The 24141-nt window shown below is 29.0% G+C and overlaps 1 protein-coding gene across 1 annotated transcript; it reads left to right on the top strand.

The window, feature by feature from the left end:
• Positions 1-485: 485 nt before the first annotated feature.
• On the top strand, positions 486-23456 carry LOC126734483 (uncharacterized). The gene is made up of 4 exons (XM_050438130.1): positions 486-812; positions 14471-14757; positions 22577-22684; positions 22943-23456. Exons 1-4 carry the CDS (start codon positions 545-547, stop codon positions 23297-23299), a joined length of 1020 nt encoding a protein of 339 aa, XP_050294087.1. The 5' UTR covers positions 486-544; the 3' UTR covers positions 23300-23456.
• Positions 23457-24141: the final 685 nt, after the last annotated feature.

The raw sequence follows: 24141 nt of genomic DNA, 5'->3' as shown, positions 1-24141 counted from the left end.
AATTTATGATTCCTTATTAAAACACGTATATTTGTCATATATATTAGGCAAACAATTTCAGTCAGATTTCATAATACACAAAACATATAAGCAAAGTTATATAAGTGACTTTATTTATTTTGTTTAACCCAGAGCCCATACTAACTAACCGCATAAACAATCAGTGCAATTATGAACGTCACTAAAACCCGAAAACAAAATCCTTCATCATCATCATCATCATCAACATCATCATCGTCATCATCAGGGTCTTCTTCCGGGGGCACACGCTCGCCCGTCGAACACGAGGCGAGAATCCGTGTTTTGTTACGATGGTGGGGGCATCGCGTTCATTCATGAAATCACACTACACGTACCGCCCCACGGTTCGTGTGACACACCTCTTCAATTTTTATAAATCCTTAAATCCAACCGCTTAAACCGGCAGTCACAAAGAACACATTAGACGTACCACATCGAGGGTGCTGCTTCCGTAATTTTTATATTTAAAAAAAAATAATAAATAAAAAATAATTTTTTTGTTCTTCGAATCACGTGCCTAACGATGATTGAATTGAGTCTCGACGAGGTGCTTTATAGAGATCAGAGAACGTTCAGGACGCGACTGACGTTTCGGACGTCCGAGCGTTCTCCTCAGACCGCGGAAGAATCGAGGGGTAGTGTCGACAGTTCCTTATGTAGTTATTGCCATAATCAGTATTTTAACGGAAATAAAAGACTGTGTCAATGTATAGAGACTGAAGATGTTAAGTGTCGGAGTAGTAAAAAGTGCGACCAATGGTGGAAAAATGGAACGAAATCTTGGCTTAAAAGTAAGTTGAATAACGTAAGAGTTCTTTAATTTTTCTTGCCAATAGTAAGAAAATATGTAGACGAGAGTCATGTCCATTTAAGTTATGGTTCTTAATTCAAAGTGATTTTTTGTTGCGGCTTTACTAATTAAATTATAATTTTAAACAGCAAATAAACTTAAGTTTTCTGTTTTAAAAATTATGAAAAACTTGTTCGGCACTTTTTTGGACTATATTAAAAATACACTAAACTATTTGGGTTAAATTTATGATTTATCGAGAATTTCCCTATAATTCTTTTAAATGAAGAAAATCAATTCGTGTTTAATTAATTTATGTATTTTTGCATCAAATTTTTTTCAAATTAATTTGTAATTAATAGCGTGAACATATTCGTATCCAATTAGGTTATGCATTCCTAATTTAAAGTGATATTTTATTGGGTTTTAATTAATTAATTAAGGGTTTTTAATTTAAATTTTTAACATATTTTTCATGATTTTTATGGTTTTAAAGGATAATTGGACTGGATTTAAAAAAAATAAGTATAATGAAAAACTATTCGTTTAATACATATAACTCAAAATACACTTTTTATTTGGGTTTAATTTACGATTTAAAAAATGCGAAAATTTCTTTCCAATACAAGGATATTTTTAAATAAAGAAAGACGATGCATCCTTAAATTAAAATAAATTTTTAATAATTTTTTGATGAGGTTAATCTATTTGTAATTGTTTATCAAAGTTTTTCTGACTTATAAATGAAAATAAAAAACATAAACAAACTTATTCAATAAAATCCTAATTTTTTAACGAGCTATTTAAAAAAAAATACATCATATTCATTTAAGTTATGCAACCTTAACTAAACCAACCCTTTTTATTAATTTTTAATTAAATTTAATAAGTAAAACAATGATTTTTTTATTATTTTTCCAATTTTGTTATTAAAGAAAATTGGTTTATATTTATTTAAGTTGAATAACACAAGCATTTTTTCATTTTTTAAGCAACATATTGAAAAAATCGGAAATGGGAAGCCGGGTCCCTCTAGCTTATGCATCATTAAGTTAAAGTGAAATTTTATTGGGTTTTAAATGATTAAATAAAAAATTTTAATTTGAATTGCTTATGTTCACATAATTGTCATGATTTTTATCATTTTAAAGAGTAGCTAAGTTTATTTTTACAAAACATATATTATGGAAAACTACTTTTTAAATTTCTATAACTTGAAATATACTTTTTATCTAGGTTGAATTTATGAGTCGGTTGAAGTTTGCTTTTAATTTAAGCAATAGTGTTTAATAAAATTAAGCATTTTCTCATTTGAAAAACACGTTTTTATCGATTTTTTACTAATAGCGAAAACTAATTCGTATCCATTTAAGTTATGCATCCTTAACTAGAAAAATAAGTCGTAACTAAAAAAAAATTTAATTGTTATTTAGGTTGTCTCTTTTTAATTGCTTGTCAAAGATTTTTTCTTAAATAAAATCCTAATTTTCTTTAAATTGTGCATCCCTAATCTGAAGTAAAATTCTATTGGGTTTTGGCTTATTAAATATGGATTTTTAATTAAAATTATTTGTTTGCATAAATGTCGTGATTAGTTTGGAGAGTAATTAAACTAGAATATAAAAAAATTAAATTCATGGTAAATAATTCGTTCTGTGCGGCCTTATCTTAAATAATTACACTTCTTATTTGAGTTAAATTAGTAAAGTATATAATATATTTTTAAATAAAAAAAGCGAATATTATAATATATTAAAAACTGCATCTATCATTAAAAAAAAAATATTAATTTCTTGTTAAATAATGAGAAACACTTTGTATTCATTTAAGTTATGTCCTTTTAATTTAAATTAAATTTATTCTCATTTTTTGACTTAATGTAAATAAAATCGTAATTATGAATTTAAAATTGTCTTTTCTTGATTGATTTTTAAGGTTTATTTGGCTTTTTACATAAATTTATTGAGTTAAATAAATACTGATTTTCTTATAACCTAACCAATTCTTTGAATGAAAAAAAATGCTTCGTAGCCATTTAAGTTATGCATTATTAACTAAAAAAATACTTTTTATGCTTTTCTGACTAAAATTCAGTAAAACAACCATCTTGATAATGGGAAAAACATTATTCCTATCCATTTAAGTTATGCACAACAAATATAAAATATTCACTGAACAAGGAAAATTAAATTATTTAATAAACCCTTATTCTTTTTAATTAACAACAAACTCAAAATCTACAATTAAAATTATAAATAGCAAAATAATGCCTTAGTTAATAACAAACCGCAATCGTCGATGCGAAACCGAAAAACCGCGTAACCTCAAAATTAATTATAAAGCATCCGTGTGACGTCATAGGAAGAAAAATAGCCAAATCCTGTCCGAGTTAAGGGGAATTCCCGGTAAGTTTATACTGTGGCGTCATTCCCGATAATTCGTTGGAATTTCGCCGGGATTCCGCGAACTTCCGACGGCGGCAAACCGTCTGATTGGTCACTTGTTGCGCTTTACGGTCACGCCCCACTCGTGTATACCGGATCGGATTTTACGTTAACGTAACAGTTTTAATGCGTTATTTCAAATTGATTTTTTGGATGGTTTTTCAAATAAAAACTTGTTAATTTTTAGCGAATTTTAGGTTTTAATTAGGATATTATTTACTATTTTCAAATATCTGACTTAGAGGTGAAACAAACTCATTTACATGGCAGTAAATGCACAAATATATACTGAAAATGCAACTTAAGTAAAAGGTCAATACAATAAAAAAAACAAAGCCTAACGTAAAATTTCTTAAAAGGTGCTAGTGATCAAGAACACGACATATGACAGATTTTGTTGTATTAAAAATATCAAATTGAGCCTCGTTACTTTAAATATACCTGATATTAAAAATTGATGAAAATTTCAGTAGAATATCCAGTTTTTTAGGTAGAATGATAAAAAAGAATGTAAGGCCAAATCTAAGTCGTGGAACCACCATTTTTAATTTAAATCATAAACCAAAGAAGTTTTTACATTGACGCTTTAAAAATCCGTTTCAAAAGTAACAAAGAAAATCCAAAAGTAACTTTTTAAAAGTTAAAAGGTGTAATCCTAATATAATTGAATAATAGAAAATACATACAATGAAACATAGTTGCAATTATCTTATATTTTTAAAAATGTTCTACCTTTTTATTCAGCAAAAAAATCTATGTATTAATAAAATCAATCTATTCATTAATCTTCATTCAAAATTATAAATTGACTTTATTTTGATTTGTGTCATTTTTAATGTCCGAAAATCATTGTGTTTTATCTACGATTTATATTTATTAATTATTTTTTCAAGGCTTCATCTATGTAAAATTTACCACAAGTACAAGAAATTGTATTTATTACTATTTTATTTAATTCATTAATATTAAAAGGTTTACTTTTCATTCATATTTATCGTAATGTATTTTGCCTTATAAAAATTGTTTTTTTAACTATCAAACTCTTAAGCAATTTTCCAAAGATTCTTTTGCATAATTGTATTGTTTTAAGATACTTTTGATAGAATCTTTTCAGTTATTAAGTTTTGATTATTACATTGTAATTATATTCCTAATGAAAACAGGTCTTTTAATTCTTTTTAATTGCGATAGAAAATAAAAATAGGTAGAATATTGATAAGCAGAAACGAGAACAAAGGTTGATAGACTAAAGCTGAACACATGGGTATGTAACAAAATCTATTACACCTCAAATAAATTATTGTATTTAAAAATTTATGAATATTATCATTATTGATTTAGATTCATGTTTCTTCTAAATACCCGAATAAGTCTAATTTTTTAATTTTTTTTAAATTAAGCCTATTGGTATTTTCTAAACTGACACTTACTGAAATAGTGGCGTAGTATTACCCAACAAAATAAGTTACTAATTACGAATTCGTCATAATAATTTAGATTTTCCCTATAATTTTTCGGGTTTTATGTTTTAGGTTTAATGCCAAGGGTTAAACTTTAAGAGTTAGTTCATTAGCTTTAAAAAAGCTTAAAAATACCTAAAATATGAGAAAGTAATTTTTTTGAAATACTTGAAGAAACTGAGGTATTTTAATAAAAAAAATTCATAAGAGTAAGTAATATTGGCTTTTCAAGCAACACATAATATATTATTATTGTTAAATATATATTGATATAGATTGATGAATTTTTAGTTTTGGTATGTTTATTAATCGTATAAGGTATATTTATTAAACTGTAGAATACACTATTCTGTTTAGAAATAGAATAAAACTTTGGACTTTAAAAAAATTGGCACGAGATTTAGATATTTAGTTTTTAAACTCAATTATTGCACCTCAAATATTTGATAAAATTCTTCTAAAAAATTACTACTTTTCGTTGATATTATCCAATCTAATAACGCTATTTTTATACTAAATATTGATACATAAAATAATATTAAATTTAAATAAATAATGTTATTGGATTAGATATTGGATATATATTTTGTGCAAAAATATTGTTCTTTATCAACCAAACCCTTACCCCACCCACCCACCCCACACATTTTCCCAATAAGGAATTGTTTTGAAAAACCACCGTTTTTCGTCGATAATATCCAATATAATAATACTGCTTTTGTATTAATTATTTATTAATTAATATACATATATATAATTATATTAAATTTTAATATACAAACTGTGTTATAAGATAAGATATTAACGATGAAACCGGCTGTTATGCATGTGTATTATTTTGGAAAACAATGATTTTTTGGAAACAATTTCTTACTGGCGAGTTGTGTGGGGCGGGTGGGGGGGTAAGGGTAGTTTTAATAAAAAATGTTTTTTTTTGCAATAAATAATTGCCTGAGAAAAAAATGTTCCTTATATTCCTAATGTTCCTTAAAAAGTTAATTATAAATTTCGTCCAGGCAGTTGAAGCCTACTACTTTTACTATAATTAAATAAATTGCAGGAATGTTACAATTCTTCCAGGTAGTTAAAGTCACTATTTAATTTCCTTTTGCACTTGTAACTAACTAAAATATTTTTAAGATCTATTGCAGACAACTGAACAAATTTTTAAGACTTTTTCAGGCTGTTGACATCATTGTCAATTGTTTTCAGACCTGGAATAAAGACAATTTAATTTTCAGCATTTATAGTCTGCCTGTAAAAAAAACTCCTTTAATTTTATATTACTGACTTCAAGTATCTAGAAAAATTACTTTATAGTTAACAAGGTATTTATAAACTTGGTTAGAGTCAAATTCACTATATTTCAGCCAGTTGCTGAAAATTTTACGTATATTTCCTTTTGAGTAGTTAGTTAAAGTGATTTTTTACTAAATTCATATTTTCAGGTTTAATTTAGCTTATACCAACTCAATTGGGTTAAGATCCAAGAGGTAGGGTGAAAATTATAACCTTATCTATATTATAGGCTTTTTAGGTTAATATTTTCTTATTAAGCTATAAAATTCCGCTTTTACCATTCCTTTAGAAAATTAAATATTCTGTTGTCTTTTATTACATCTTTTCTTTAGTATATATAAGCACACCTAAACATTACGATATGATGCATTATCTATAATCAACACACTATTGGCTGGACTATTTAGAATGAGTTTGTATGGAATTCATTTTACTATGATAGTAGTTTTTTTAACACTCTTTTACCACTATCATAAGCAATAATTATTATTTTTTCTTTAGATATATAGATATATCTATTAGATTCACTTATGTAAATTATTATTCTTTTCTTCCGTATATTATTTAATGCTCCTAAGAATGTTCCTCTTAAGCACTTATATCTGAGGCTTCTCCATCACTGGAAGTTTTCGCTCCCAGAATCCTCCATAAAGAAGCGATGCCAAATATAAATTTATGTTCTCTACGACTATTGAAGTGTATAAATCCAGTTCCAGGTCGTAATTCGCAGAGACAAAAAAAATAACGAAACCTCCTTGTGCCTTATTGTTAAATAAATCGTTTGGTCATCGACCAGTCGTCATAAACCCGACGCATTTAATGCGCTCCTCTGTTTATTTTACGAGCAGGTCGTCAGTATTTAACACCAACCGCTAATGTCTCGTAATTACTCCGTACGTCCACTATTTACTATCATTACAAGACATTTTCCCGGCATTTTTCTATCCGCGGTATTCCTCTATCGCGAGTATTTAAAACATTTTTCCGATGGTGCCGCTTTTTTTTCAAATTTAATTATGGACTTTTTCTCGGGTTATACGGACTGGTAACGGTGCATTTTTTTTTGTCGAATAGCTACAACGCGACTCGAGTCGTCTTCGTTTTATTGTCGTTGTTTTATAACATAACTGCGAAAACTGGGACCCCGATCCACTTTATGAAATTTCAGGTAGAAGTGGAAATTAAGTCAATAATTTTGCAATATTTTGTTATAGTGTGATAAAGTTTTCCAGACGAATTTGTTGCATCCCTAGATAAGAACCAAAGCGTTTAAACAAATTACATGCTATTTACAAGAATTTGTTTAAAAAAACCTTTGATGTTTCCCACAGTTGGGCGCCAAATTTCCTATGGAAAGTCCTGGCGACTGCGGCACAAATCTTTCGATCAATACTTTCATAATTGAGAACATCAATCAAAAAAACTCTCCAAAAAAAAAAAATTATTTAAAAAGAATCTTCACCATTTCAAGGTTATTTAGATTGAATTTTTGTGAATATATTTAATAAATAAGAAACAAGCTAAAATTGCCTTAGACCATTTTTGCATATTTTTATAAGTCAATTTATTACAGTCTTTAATATTCCACATAGTCGGGTGCCAAAATTCCTATGGATGATCCTACCGACTGAACTTCTGTATGGAGAAAAATTATAAATAAAGGTAGCGCTAATTACAGGAGCATATTCTAAGGAAACTCTTAAATTATTTTTTTTTAATTTCAATTATATAGCTTTACAAACACGAAAAAACTTCAAAATTTGTATTTACATTATAGCTTGTGTCTTTCTTCTTTTATTTATCATAGTAAACCTTAAAGATTCGAGCAGTGACCTAAAAGACAGTACGCAGGGATGCATAGTCTACATATGGTCTCACAAGTATTGTATACGCAGTTCTAATATTGTATTTATTTGAAAATTTTTACTATCATATCATAAACCCTAGAGGCCAAACTTTGGTTTAACCAAGTTGAACAAGTGTTAGTGAATAACGAATGAATGAATGAATCTTAATTTGCCAAAAAATAAAACTAAAATTATAGAGTAACTCCTACAATACGATCTAAGTTTAAGCAACGTTAAACTAATATGTAAAAAGAAAATTATGTAGTTTGTTAATGAGATATCAAAGGTCTTACGCCAATTAAATACATAAAGAAGAAACCATAGAAATAAATAAAATAATACTTACAGGAATTTGTTTTAAAAAATGCTTTTATTATTGTACACTGTTGGGCGCCAAAGTTCCTATGAAAAATCCTACCGACTGCGCTACTTATTTTGTTAGATCCCTAGAGTTTCAGAATGGAATTCCTCAAAAAAAAACAATTAAAAAAAATATGCTTTAAAAAATCCTTACAATTTCAATGCCATTCAAATTAAATTTTGTGAATATATTTATTAAGTAAAAAACAAGTAAAATATTCTTTAAACCCTTTTCCTATACTTTAATGTCAATTTACTAGATTTCTGGATAAAAAACAAGCCATATAAACAAATAAAATACCGCTTACAAGAATCTGTTTAAAAAAAATCTTTAATGCTTCACAAAGTTGGGCGCCAAAATTCCCATCGTCAATCCTACTGACTGCGCCGTCAAAGTTTATGAATAAATAAAAAGCCAATTACAGAAGTATAAAATAGCATAATTACTTGTAATGTAGTAGCTACAATAATTAGGAATTTACTTAATCTAATAAGAATATAGAATTAAAAACACTTAATAAAAATAAAGTAATCTAGCTCAAAAATACTACAAACAAAACATCATTTCTGATAGACACCTTATGCCTGTAAGTGATATGTCTTAATGCAACACTTCAATTCTTTCTGGTTTGAAAAAAATTAAATCAGGAAACTGTGAACCATTAGGTAATAAAGCGTACATTCGATTAAAATTCAAAGTTTTGCAGCCTAAAGTTGATGAAATTAATCAGACCGTTATTTCTATATTATATGGTAAATTTACATTATACGTGTGTCTCTCTTTTTTGACTAAAGCTAGTAAACCTAAAGGATTGAAACATTGACCTATAAAACACCACGTAGGGGTGCGTATTCTACATGTGGTCTCAGGAGCACGGTATATAGTTTAACTATTGTGTTTATTTGAAAACTCTGACTACTGCATATCACAAAATCGAGAGCCCAAAGTGTGATTGAAGTTGAATAAACGTTAGTGGATAATGAATGAATAAATCCTAATTTGCGAAAAAAATAGAACTAAAATTATAGAGTAACGTCTACAATACGATCTAAATTTAAGCAACGTAATGTAAAGAGAAAACTATGTAGTTTGTTATTGAGATATCTAGGTCATAGGCCAATTAAATATATAAAGAAGAAACCATAGAAATAAATAAAATAATACTTACAGGAATTTGTTTTAAAAAATGCTTTTGATATTCCACACTGTTGGGCGCCAAAGTTCCTATGAAACATGCTAACTAACCTAAATTTCCAGAATTCAGTAATTGTCTGTTACCAATAACTTTACTGTATATAAAAAAGCCCTGTGGGATACCTTTGCGAGTAGTAATGTAAGTATTTACACCGATTTGCTCAAGGCATTTGACAGTGTCAACTGTAAACTCTTCATTGATATATTGCATTTTTATAAAATTGCTGGTTCCTAGTTGTTCTCGGTTAATTCTTACATAACTGACTCAGAATTGTACACAACCTGTCATCAATTGTTAGAATTTAGGGATATTTTTTATTTGCAGATATCAGCTCAATATGGTCAAAATCCTTTTCTTTTCAATATATATTAGACATTCAAAAACCTTTAATTGACATTGAAATTGTAATTGTATAATGAAAAAGTTTGGGAAAAAGGGTGCATTCTGGTGTAATCCTGAAAATGTACACAGAGCTAGCGAAACAAGTGTAGAAACTAAAATTGACAGTTGAAATAGTAAAAAGACAGCTTTGATATGGCAAAAAGTAAATCATATCCCTTTAAATTATGCATTCATCATAGTAAATAATTAATTCCAAATTTATTATCTATTCAACGTATTTTAATGCATTGAAAAATAGGATTTACATATTATTATAGTCTTTATAATTCCGGGATATTTTGGGGAATTCTAGACAGTTTAGGTAATTCCAGCACGTGCTTGGAATTCTTGATTTATAATTTGATTTTTTTTTGTAATTCCTGGCAGTTGAGGCAGTCAAACAGTGTCAACTGCCTGGAATTGAAACAAAGAATTTACATATTATAATCTCTACGACTAAGGAATTTTTTGGGAAATTCCAGGGAGCTGAGGTGTGAGGTGATTCCTGCGCGTTCAACTATCAGAAATTCTTGATCCACGATTTAATTTTATTTGTAATTCCAGGCAGTTAATGTAATGCCTGGAATTGGTAAAAAATTACATATTATAGTCTCTATAGTTACAGGATATTTTGGAAAATTTTAGGTAGTTGAGGTAACTCCAACCTGTAGGTTGAACTGCCTGGAATTCTTAAATCATGATTTAATTTTATATGTAATTCCAGGCAATTGAGGCAGTCAAGCAGATCAGTCTCAATTGCCTAATATTAAAAAAAAATTAAATCCACAACTATATAGTATCTGCAATTTCGGAATATTTTTATGAATTAATTTTAAATTTATCATCTATTCAACGTATTTTAATGCAGGCCATATGTGCATCACAAAGACTCATTAAATCCAATCGTAAAATATTATTTTGGAATAATTGGGCGATTATAAAATAAACTACTGTTTTTTTGTTGATTTTTTCCTACAATATATGTAAGCTTGATTTGTATTTTTAATTAAATAATACAATTTAATTGCATTTTTAAATTATTAGCTCTTTCAACCAAAATCATATAACTTTTTATGGGACTATTGATTACAGTTTGCAATGCAAAAGCAATATTTAGGTATGTAAAAAAAAGTGCACCATATGCATTTAAGTTATGCATTTATTAAATCGTGAGTTACTATTTAGATATAATTAACGGAACCAATAAATAAAAAATGGAATATAAAATCTGTTTATTGGAAAAAAGGTGATGTGATCAATTTTGAAGTGTAACGCCTATAAAACTAAATGACTTAAATATGTTATCCGCCTAACAATTTATTTAAATTTAGTGTATTCTTTACCTAATGTTTTAAAGTTGTAATGTTAGACCCATGTTTTATTATTTACACCAAATTTTTGTCATCTTATTTTAATCCTTTTTATAATCTACGTTAAATTTTTAAATTTTAATAATAAGTACTTTTTATGATTTATATTTACAATAATTATGCGTTTTTATTTATATTTACTTTTTATAAAAACCTGGTATTTATCAATAATTATTTTTTGTCCTATTATAATAATAAAATCCTGTTAAATTTACATGCAACGTAACTTATTAAACGTATAAATATACATAAAATTTATTGAATTTCTCAGAGATGTACTCCTAGAATCTTTCAAGTTTCCAAGTTTCTTACTAATCTGCTACACTTCTACTGGAAGGTTCTGGACGTTGATAATAGTTGATTTTTTCTTAAATTATTTAACGGTTTTATCTTAACAAGAATCTTCCGAGTAGAATCCGTGCTTCGGTCAAATAAACCGCCTTAAAAAAATAAAATAAAGAAGAAGGAGAAGACGAAATAAATAATTGTTTAAAGACGGGCCGACACCAAAACGAAACGTGTTGTTTAAATATATCTACGAGAATGGTTCGGTGTGTGTGTGTGTATGTGGACATTATACACAAAGACCTCTATACCCGTGAGAATGGGCGCTTCTTTATTTTTTATTGCCTCGCTGAGGTCTGACCCCTGACAAAGTCCGCCGCAAACGGCTACGAAATAAATATTTTTTTTGTCTGAATAATTATTTTAATTTATTTTTTTTTTTCGTTTCTTAAGGTTCTCTCTTTTTTTTTTTTAACCTCGGAGATGGGAGCTACCGATAGCGCGCGCGAGGTATTATACGGTGTCAAAGGCCCGTGGTATGTCGTGAAATATAACTGTGGGAATCGATTTAATAATAAACAAAATTGCACTTTATAAGCCAAATTGAAAGGCAGTTCTCAAAGTGGCTTTTATAGTTTATCATTTTGATAATTACACGTTTTTTCATTAAAGTAACAGTTTTTAAGTTACCAGCCAAAAAGTGTCTTTACTAGGCAAAGTTGGTATTTCTTAGTAACTCCGATTTTTAAAGCAGATTTTTTTAAAAATTACAACATTTAAAAAAAATAATAGAGCACTCTTTAATGGAAAATTTGACCATCTATTATTTGATTAATTACACTTTTATTCGCTAAAGTAACAGTTTCCGAGTTACACACCAAAAACGTGAATTTACTAAGCAAATTTGGATTTTTTTAGTTTCCCTGAATTTCAAGACTTTGAACTACCTACTTTATTTATAGCAACTCCTTCAATTTGTCTATCTCTATTCAGTCTGGAGAATAAGTTATTCCTTGTTTGAGGCATTTGATCTTGCTTTCTTATTTGTTCGTCTGTATTTTATTTTATTCTTATTCTCGCATCTGTTTTTTATTTTTCTCGTGATCCTTATATTACTATTTCTTATTTTTCAAAAGTTCCTCAACAGAAACTTCCTTAAATTACGCTTAATTATTGTTGAAGATATGCGATGACTTTTTCTCCACGTCTACATCACTCCAAAGGTCTATCAACATGCTTTGGTCTTCTTTTACTTGATCAGGAATTCTCGGTTTTCTTTTTATTTCTTACCTTATTTAATTTTTCTTGCTGTTCTTTTTATTTTCTCTCTTATCCTTTTTGATCAATTTTATTTACTTCCAAATTCTTCTACAGCAACTGAATGAATTCCTCTATTCTCTGTTTTTTTCTTCTTGTTTCTCACCTTCTTTAAATTTTTAGGCATTTTGTATCTATGAGCAGCAACACAATATTAAATATAATTTTTTAAATTCATAATTATACACTTATAATATATTTGATATTCCCTTAACTTGTGTGTATTTATTCCTTTATCTTGGCATGAATTCTAGTGTGTATTTTTGCTTTTGTTGGATGTAGGTAAAAAAAACGACTTCAGAAGATCAATTATTTATTTTGGCGCCGTTTCGATCTCTATAAGATTATACTCAGGACTCATCAAAGGCTATATAAAAAACAAATTAAATCATTAAATCAATTTTATACAGTTAAGATGATATTAAAAAAAAAACAATTAAAACACTCAACATAATTTCCAAATCTTTCAGATTTAAAATCCAAAGCTTTTGGAAATCCAAAGGTTTTTTTTATTATTTTATTTTTTTATTATAAATAATTCAAAAATAAATCAATCCGTGATTAAGGCGTTTAATCTATTATTCTTTCATGTTCTTCTGTCTGTGTATTGCCTTTCATTTCAACAGGAACATCCTTAATTAATCTTCATCTATTCAAAATAATCTCAAAGGTAGTGTTTCATAGAACATTTTACAGCCTATCATTAGCATAACTTAAATGGATACCATTGGCATTTTTATAAAATTAAAGTTTTGTTCTTCAGTCTTTATGTTTTTGATGAAATGGTAGGGCAATTGTAAGTGTCATTTGATTTGGTATAGTCCAAAAACTATTGCAGATAGAAAAAAGGGATTGCAGTAAATTAAGGAAAATTTCTAGTTTTTGAATTAAGAGTTGATTAAGTGATATAAGGAGTTCCTGAGAATTGCAAGGTATTACTGGAATATTGATGCATTTTCTAAATTACTTGCAGACTTTAACCTATATTAATCTTAGATAGAAATTGCGGTTTCGCAGTTTTTTAAGTTGAAATTTCTTATAGCAATTTTTTTTAAATCATATATATTTACTTTCTTGTATTTTTTCTACCTGCTATCTCAAAAGTAGACAATTTTTAAAGATTTTAGGTTTATTATAGAAAAAAATTGTTTTGGGATGCACTGTATACTTGTACATTTTAACAAAATCATCTATTTGTACCAATATCTCAAATAACTAAATTATTTATTTTAAGATAAGAAAGCGTTCTTGCTATCCATTTAAATTATGCATAACTATAATCACTGAAACTCCTATCTGAACCTTCCCACGGAAATTATTAAATGGGATTTCAGTACGTCAAATAATATGCTTAAAAAAATAAATTTCATTAAAATTGGCCTTAAGAATTTTAAATTATTGACAAAAACAAAGATAATTAAATTTTTTTTAATGAAAAAATCGTCTTCAATGTCCATTTAGGTTATGCCTTAAATGTCATAATAATTTTAACCTTTAACTTCCCGTCCCTGTCAACTGCCAACAGATACATCAAACCTTTTTTACACTTACAAATGAAACCCTAAAAAACAAACACAAAAAAAAATTACAAACAATCGTGTATAAATCGGACGTGATCCCTTACAACTTATGGACCACTTTAACCAGTAACACTTCATTAACTGATCAAGTAATAAGCTAAACTAATTATCCTCTTGCAGAATTTCCTCATCAGTTCCTTCTGCTGAGCACCTGCCTGACCCTATTGAGTTTTCCTTGTGCCAGTGCGTTTCCCGCGACGTTTCGAACCTTCGGTGCTCCCTCATCGTTCCTGCTAAGAAGACTCATGAGTATGGAGAAGAACGAAGGGATTTTTAAAAGGATCGCCCTACTAAAGGGTGATAATGAGAGTCTGAATACTTCGGTGGCAGCTACGTTGGTTAGCATCGAGTCGGCCAGTAAGAGTGCGCAGGAGCTAAGCAGGGCGTTTTTTGATCAATATTATCCGGTAAGAGTTTTTTTTTTATTTGAAAAAAATTGTTGGACTTAATAGGTTGATTTGAGGTTAAGTCAATTAACGTTACTGGAATTCAGCTCAGGCCAGTTATGGTGGTTTCCGTTTAAATATGTAGAAAAAATGTCCTTTAAGTTATGCTTAATTATTGTGGCCATGACTAGTAAGAATCTATTTCAATACAATGCGAAATATTTGGTAGGAGTAATTATATATATCTGTTTTAAATGTAAAGAGAACGTCTGTAGTATTCTTGTAAATTATGCATGTTGATACATGATTTTAGATGGGTTATGAGAGGTTTAAATTAATTTATTATTATTATAATTATATATATATATATAATTAAAAAAAAGTTTCTTTTAGTTAATTAATTTTAAAAAGTAAATATTTTCTTGCATACAATGATGCCAAATTTTATTTTGTTTTTAATGAAAATATGTTATTTCAAAAACGATTTTTTCTTTCTATTTTAAATATAAGAAAGGGTATTTTATATCCATTTAAGTTATGGATTTTATGAAAGAACATTAAAAGGATTTTCGAGATTTTGCTCTTTGAAGTCTCCTTTATTTTACAAATTGTCGATGATTATAATAAATTGTAAATAACCATAAATTTTCCTGGCTTGTATTTAAATAATGCATCAACCCATAGACTGTCAAGGATCCTAGAGAACTAGAAATATTTAGAAAAAAACTTTATAAATATTTATTTAAAGAAAAATAAAAAAACGTCTTACTTATCCATTTAAGTTATGCATTTCATTCACATGTGGTCCGAAAAATGCCAAATGGTCACAATTAAATGCATTATTTTAATTAAATTTTTTATTCAAATAAATAATGGCTTCTTCATTTGAACTAATAGAACCATTTAATTTTGTTCCTGATTTTCCTCTATAAAAACTCGTCGTTTTATAGACTGCCTGGGATTATGGAGGATTTCGTTAAAAAAAGTCTATATCTTCTAGCATCAATGCTTAGTTTTTCATTCTATTTTAAATGTTAGAAAACGTATCTAGTATCCACTTAAGTTATGCATTTTATAAAAGAATATTGGAATTTTTCTTTAAGATTTTGCTCTTTAAGAGTCTTTTATTTCATTAATTGTCAAGGATTGTGTAAAACTATTAATTTTGAAATAAATATATTCCATGCTCAATAAAATAACTTTCTAAAATGCCAATAATTCCAGAAATAATTTCTTAATCTACTTAAACTGTTGACAAAATTTTAAGGGAATATTCTACAGAATAATCTTCTTTTTGTTTAACGGGGATATTACAATTAATTTTCGAAATATTGGAATTTGAAGGCATAAATAATTGTCTTTTTATAAGAGAGTCGATTAATTTCTTTAAACGCATTAACTATCAATTTCTCTGGGTTTTTTTTGCACAATATTTTAACTCATAGACTGTCGAGGATCTTAGGGAACTATATTATAAATTTCTATTTAATGAAAATTAAAAAGACGTCTTGCGTATCCATTTAAATTATGCATTACTAGCACAGTTGGCCCAAAAAATGCTAAATAATAACTCGATGCTAATGGTAAGCAGATTTCGAATCTTTTGCTAATTCTTGAAGATGCTTGAAGCCATCAAAGGATACTAGAGTTTCAGATATTTTCTAAAAACATAGAAGTTTCTTAATGGTTTGCTCATTTGTAGGTAGATATTGCATATTCACTCTTGATTGTAGAGTATACATTTTTATGATTATTTTTTGATAACTTATAGGTCTGCAATGATGTCTGTATGACTTCTTGCCGTGGATATATTTTATCAATTTTTATCGATTTGGTTGATGGAGTGTAGGTTTTCAGCAAAAAAAGCAATACCTCTTCAAAGAGTACTTGTATCATTCATTCTTGAAAAGCTTATGCGATTTGAAAGCTTTAAATTTAGCTTATTAAAAACAAAAATATGTGAGAATTTTCTGGCTTCAAGCCCGTACTTTTGAAAGGCATTTATTATCCAAGAAAATATTTTTAAAAAACGTTCAGCTTTTTTAAGTTTATTCCAGGTATTTAAGCTTCATTCTTGTAATAATTTAGTTTCAGATAACATTTGATTCTTATGCTTTCATAATATAATTTTTTATCTTGTCCAAGCTTCTGGGGTCACTTCCACTTTTTCTTTTCAACATTTCACATAATTTAAATGGAAATATTATTCCAGGCATAAGACATCACGTTTCATATTCCAGGGATTTGAAATAATTTGTTACGTTTTCATGCTCATCCATTAACTTTTTTATGTACAAAATTTGTACATTTTGGTATTTTGAAGTTATTTTTTATATTATTCCATACATTTAGCCTAATTCTTTAATCTATTTTGATGTCTTGCTATAATTTGTGGCCTATATTTTGTAAATTATTTTTAGGTGAGACGGGATAGGTTTTGCTAATTGCGACATAGAAACTGGACTTACTCATTTAGATAAATAAACTGAAAACATTTTTTCTTTATGTACAAATGCATTACTTTGAATAAATCTCTTATTCAAATAAATAATGAACCCTTCATTCTAATGTGAACAAAATTTAAAAAATTGGTGAAAATTGGTATACCTGAAACTCGCATCACTTTATAAATTTTGTGTACAATTACCTGATAAATACATCAAAATTAAAAATTTGATAAAAAATGGTTGAATAAACATATATTCAACGATAACAATATGTGATGTGTTACTTGGGCAGTTACTTCAAAAAAATACCTAATGCTCCCAAATAAATGCATTATTCTAAGTGAATTCTTCGTTTAAATAAATAATTAACCCTTCACTTGAACTAATATTTTTAACTTTGTCGATAATTAGTCGACAGATTTTTATAGCGGAATTTGTCAGTTCATTATCGGCAAATTCCTGTATAAAAAATTAATAATTACACTCTATCAGTAACTACAGACTGCCTGGTAACAAAAGTCTATATTTTGTAGCATGAACGCCTAATTTCTCTTTCTATTTAAAATATAAGAAAATGTATCTAGTGTCCATTTAAGTTATGCTTTTTATAGAAGAATATTGGAATTTTTTTTCGGGATTTTATCCTTCAAAAGGACTTCCAAAGTTTCATAAATTATCGAGGATTATGGGAAACTGTGAATATCCCTTTCTTCCGTTTTCTTCTGTTTTTACCAATATTTGTATAAAAAAATAAATACTTGCTTAATATAGTGCAAGCAATAGTGCTTCTTTGCTGTATTTATTGACTTTTGCGTTTTTTTTACTTCTTTTATTTAACTTTTGTATCTAAATTCTATATCTTGTTTATAGCCTTTATCTAAAATAACTATTTTGGTTGAGTTTAATTTTGTCATTTGATAATGATAATCTTTCTTTAATGCTTAATTTTTCTATATTGTATTTTCGTGAGAAATAAGTTATTTGATTTAATTTAGGACAATTATAAATTGTCCTGGGTTGCCTCTGCACATTGCTTTAACCTATCTAGGAGAACTAGAATTATTCAAAAGAGAAAACACAAATAAAGAAATGTCTTTCGTATCCATTTAAGTTATGCATTACACTCCCCTGATTCAAAAAACACTAAATATTCACAAATAAAATATGCATTATTCTACATAAATTCCTCATTCGAACTAGTAGAACGTAACTTCATCCACATGAACCCAAAAGTCCACGGATGGTCTTCATTCATTAACACCGGCCAACAATAATAGTATCATCAATATTCAACGCTCATAAGATCGTCGTCGACCGATTACACACTATCATATTTTCTGTCTCACTCTGTCTCGTTGGTTAAGTCTTTTTCTATCGGATGTCTCGGTTTCACATCCGTTCTTCGCGTCGGAAGTCGATGCAATTCTTCGTGACTCGTCGTGTTTGTCTTGTTGTGAGAAGTTCAACTATAATAATTTTTTTTGGAAATTATGTTGACATTTAATAAAGTGCATGTCTATCTAACGTTAACGTTACGAGTATGATATAATTTCCCTATCGCTTTAAATACGATCCTGGGGACTGAACGTCTGTGGCTTCAATGACGTGCCACGTCAAGGTTAAGCGATATTATTATAATGACGAACATGTTTATCGTTATTGTTTAGTGATATTTCCTATGAAAGTTTTTTTTTTTGATTAAATAACTGAATGTAATCAATCAACAGACATAAATTATAAAACCGTCCAGACCGAGGAATTTCATCGATATATTATGACAGGAAGGATGTCCCCTCCTGATGGCGAGTCTCGACCATCAGGATCTTGAATAATGACCATATAACCGCGACGGTTTTTTCGTGAAAGAATTCAAATTACCCGCCACGGTTCGCATATTAATCGTATACGGGTTGACGTATGAGTTATGAGCGGTACCCCAAATTTTTCGGGCACGCACTTTTTTATTCCTTTCGGTGCGTACCTCGTACCGGACCCACCGGATGGTGGAATTTATAATTTTTATCATGTGAATCATTCGGTAAATGAACTTTTTGTTAAGCGAAATTAATGAGAAACAATTTTTTTTGCATGGCATTAAGATGTTTTATAGTTTAATAGCTCCTTTATTTATATAGAGCTCGTATCTGGATAAGGAATAAGTCATATATAATACAAATTTGTTATTAGAAAGATTTTGATATGTCACACAGTTGGGCGCCAAAGTTCCTATGGATGAACATACCGACTGCGCCTTTAGAAGCTACCAGATAATCTGACTCAATAAATAAAATGTTTAGTACAGGAACGTATTCTATGGAAACTCCTAAATATTTAACACAGTTGGGCGCCAATGTTTCTATGCATTATCCTACCGACCACTAATAATTAAATGATAAATTGATTTCTTAATAAACAAATATTATAAATAAATAAAATGTCAATTACAGGAACATACTTTATGGAATTGTTATCACATTGTCTTATCAGATATTTTTTACACCTGATTTTTTGTTTAAAACGAACCAATTTAAACTTTAGTGATTAAATAAAACTTATTTAATATTCAACTTTACCTCAATTTAATCTGATCTAAAATTTACTACAAGTGAGTTGTCTAATATCCAGTTTTAATTCAATTGCATATTTTCTAAAAAAATGTTTATCTATTAATAGAGCTTACTTAATTCCCGCTTAAACAAATTACACGTAGATTATCAGACAGATTCACACAATTATCGTTTTTTAGGTTAACCTGACGTAAATCTAATGCTTTATAGACTTATCGGATGTTCATTATACCTCCCTTTTTTTTCATCACATTAAATCCAACCTAACAATTCCATTTTAAAATAACATGGGTCTTTTCAGATGTTCATTTTATCCCAAACCCCTAACTTTCCTGACCGTCACTGCATAAGTTTATTGGGCATTCAGACTCCTAAGGAATTCATGCTTTTTGTTAGATGAAGATGTTAATATATACACTGCATATCAGAAAGATTTAAACCGATTTTTTTTTTAATTGATTGTATATGATTTATTTGAGATCCAAGTCCAATAGAGATAAATAAGGTTTTAATCCAACAATTTGAGATTTAACCATTTTACGCTTAAAATTTTATACGAGACGTTATACAGAGGTTATATCAGATCGTATCCAAGTCTTTTTTAAATAATTGATAATTGGTATTAGGGTTTCTTGAGTATCCACCTCTATATACACAAGGCTTATCTGTCGTGTAACAATTTAGATGACTTTTTGGTGAAATAAGAAAATATAAATACCAAGCATAGGAATATAATGTTTAAAAAAATTGTTGTTAAATACAGTTGGGCGCCAAAGTTTTTGTCCTACTGACTGCGCCACTAATTTCATAAATGTTCTAGTTCCAGAATTTAATGTGCAATTTTAAAGAAGATCCCTTAATTACCAATTTATAATAAAAGAAAAAACAGCAGTTTAATTAACAAAAGATCCTACTGACTGCGCTACTAATTACGTAACTTTCTTTAAGAAAATCGAATCGGATAGTTTTTTAAGAAAACGGTTATAACACAAGACAACTGGAGGTTTATCATTTGTTCAACTCCCCTTAACTTGACTCTACTTATAGTTATTTCCATAAGTTTATTAGCCATTCAGACTCCAGTAAGTCCAATTTACTTTAGTTCTTATCATATACAAGGCTTATTGGACAAAGACAGCCCATTTTTGTTGCTTACACACCAGCAGTTTAACATCCTCAAAAAGTAATAAACCAAATGGAATAATGAAAAAAATACAGCAATGTTACAGTCTAACGAAAAGCTTTCATTTTTCTGTTCCCCCTTGAAGAAGGACCAATATAGGTCGAAACGCTGGCCTATTGTACTGTTGTACTACTGTACCAAGATTTTAAAATATACACTGCTAATTATACTTGATCCAACCTTTGTCAAATTGCCTGTACATGTCTTATGGGTTACTCAAGGATACAGACTTAAAAAAATGTTAAAGCACACGAACATAATTCATGGAAAGTTTCTGATTTAAATACTGTTGGGCGCCAAAATGTCCATCCCACCGACTGCACCACTAATTTGATTGATATTCAGAATTTCATGTGAAATTTCAAGAAAATTGCTGAAATATCAAATTTATGACACAAAGTGCTGTGAACAAGATTAGCTTTATTACAAGTTCCTACCGACTACGCCAATTTTTTTTTTAATTTAAATATTTATTTTTGTAAAGGCTTTTCTAGCAATAAACTCAAAAACCACAGAATCTTTGAAAAAATGTTCATTTAAATTTTGTTGGGCGCCAAGGTGTCTATCTCACTGACTGCTCACAAAGACAAGTCATTAAATTTATGATGCAAACTGGTTTAAACAAGATCGGCATCATTACAAGATCCTACCGACTGCGCCAATAATGTTGTAATTTTCTCTAAAAACATTTTTTTTATAATTGCTTTTCTAGAAATAAACAAAAAAAACAATAAACACCTTCGAAATTCTTTATTTAAATTCTGTTGGGCGCCAAACTGTCTATGCTACCGACTGTGCCACTAACTTGATAAATGGTCTAATACCAGAATGTAATTTAAAATTTTAAACAAAAATGCTCAAATATACAAACTGCTTTAAACAAGATCAATTCCATTACAATATCCTACCGACTGCGTCAATAATGTTGTAATTTGCTTTAAAAAACATTTAATATATTTTTTTAATGACTTGTTTAAAAATAAATAAAAAAAACATCAAAATCTCTGGAAATTTCTTCATTCAAATATTGTTGGGCGCCAAAAAGTCTAACCTACCGACTGCGCCGTATTGTCAGTTTCCTTAAGAAAATTAAAATTTTTTTCTTTTATTAAAGCTTTTCTAGAAATAAGCAAAAAAGCAAGAAACTCCTTGGAATTTTTTTACTTAAACCTTGTTGGGCGCCAAAGTGTCTATTCTATCGACTGCCACATTTACTTAATGATAATTGGTCTAATTTAAGGTTAAATTTACAAGACATTGCAAATTTATAGCACAAACTGCTGAAAACAAGATCAGCTTCGTTACAGGAATCTACTGCGCCAATTTAATTTTATTTTCCAAAAAAAAATTAAATACTTTTCTTTTATAAAGGCTTCTCTAGACATAAACAAAAAAACTACAAAATTTTAAAAATTTTTTTAATTTAAATACTGTTGGGCGCCAAACTGTGCATCCTATCGACTGCACCACTAACTTATGATGTTTTCTAACTTATGTCAAATTTATGATGCAAACTGCTATGAAAAAGATTAGCTTCATTACAAGGTTCTACAGACTGCGCCAAATTCGAAATTTTTAGGATTCTAAATAATTTGAGCGATAGGTTTTTTGAGATAACGTCTAATATACATTTTTTCTTACAGGATTCAAATCCGATGGATTCTAGATTTAAGGGTATTCAGTCCGATTGGCTTCCAAAGGTCCCCTCAAGAACCCGGGAAGAAACGGAAGAATATCTTCAAAATTTAATGGTAAGTGTCACTTTCTTTAAATAAACTATTACTAGAGTGGCCTCAAAAAAATTCAATTGCAAATCTTAAGTATTCAATACTGTTGGGCGCCAAAGTTTTTTTGAGAGGTCGTTCTATTGACTGCGCCACTAATTTAATACAAAGCCAAAAATTGCTAACCCGACTAAGAATCACTGTTTTCATAGAAAAAACCATTTGTTTACCCAATTTTCTTTGCATTCGGTTTGCCCATAAATGCTCAATTCCTTTTTTTTACAGTCTGACGAAACCTTATTAAGCGAGGCCCTACAAAAACTCTACGAAGATTTAATAACCCTACACGGAGCCCTTAAGCAAATCAAACTGGAAAATCAACAGGATCCAACTCTGGAGGATCCAGTGGTGGCTCATCACGTCGAGGTCACTGCCGGGTTCATTCGTACTCTATGGCAAGACCTCGCTGCCATTTTTGAGTCTATTGGCTGGAAACTCAACGTCAAGTCAGAATTTGTGATGCCAGAGGAGCAAAAGAATGACTTAACCAAAACCTATCGCACCTCTAGGAATATGTTGATCATCCAGTCCCTCCTGGAGGTGACCAACGAGTTGATGACCTTTAAAGATTTTAAAATTTAAATTTGAAAATTTGCCTTTTTTGACGAAAATTGTTATTCTTGAGATTTAATTGCTAAAAAAAAAATTATGAACAATTTATGTACTTAATTGAGAATTGGCTCCGATTACTTGATGGCAACTATTTCATTTAATGTAATAAATCGTATTCACCCCTCTCCATCATATAAATTATTTATTTCACGTGCTAGCTTAGGGTTATTTATTATGTGTATAATCGTATAATTTATTTGTCATTTTTAATTTATATTATTGCCCATCTATAGTTGTGTATTTTGTATATTGTATATTTTTTTAACGATGTGTTTTTATACTTGAATCAGGCCGATCAGCTGGTCCAGACATACCCCTATTTAGGGTCCCAGTGAACATTTGCGGTCCCGCTGATTGGCCCTCGAATATTTATTTTAGCATTATTTTATTTTTATTGATAAGGGTTACGTTTGCTATCGATTTCTTTTTTATTGATTTTTTTAACTGTGATACTCGTATGTTGAGTAAAAAAGATTTTGTTTTTAAAAAATCGCTGCGTTTTATTTCAACCGTGAGACCCCATTTTGCAGGATCGAACAATAATTATTAAATTTGAATTAACTTTAGCTAAAACCGGTTCTTAGTTCTACTTACTAATTACGTGAGAAAAAAATTAGGGGGTCAGATGAACCCGTTTACGCATTAGCGTAGGAAATCCTAATTGGGGTGAGCTAATTTTCGGTTTTTACCTCATTAAGTGGATTTATGGTGAAAAAACCCCACAGTTAAATAACGTACTCGGTTGAAATTTATGGCATGTTAAACTAGAAATCAATTAGGCATCAACATCTATCGTGTTTTTTTTATTTATA

This window comes from Anthonomus grandis, chromosome 3 (assembly GCF_022605725.1).
Source record: "Anthonomus grandis grandis chromosome 3, icAntGran1.3, whole genome shotgun sequence".
NCBI classification, from domain to species: domain Eukaryota; kingdom Metazoa; phylum Arthropoda; class Insecta; order Coleoptera; family Curculionidae; genus Anthonomus; species Anthonomus grandis.
This window is presented reverse-complemented; position numbering and strand designations above follow the sequence as displayed.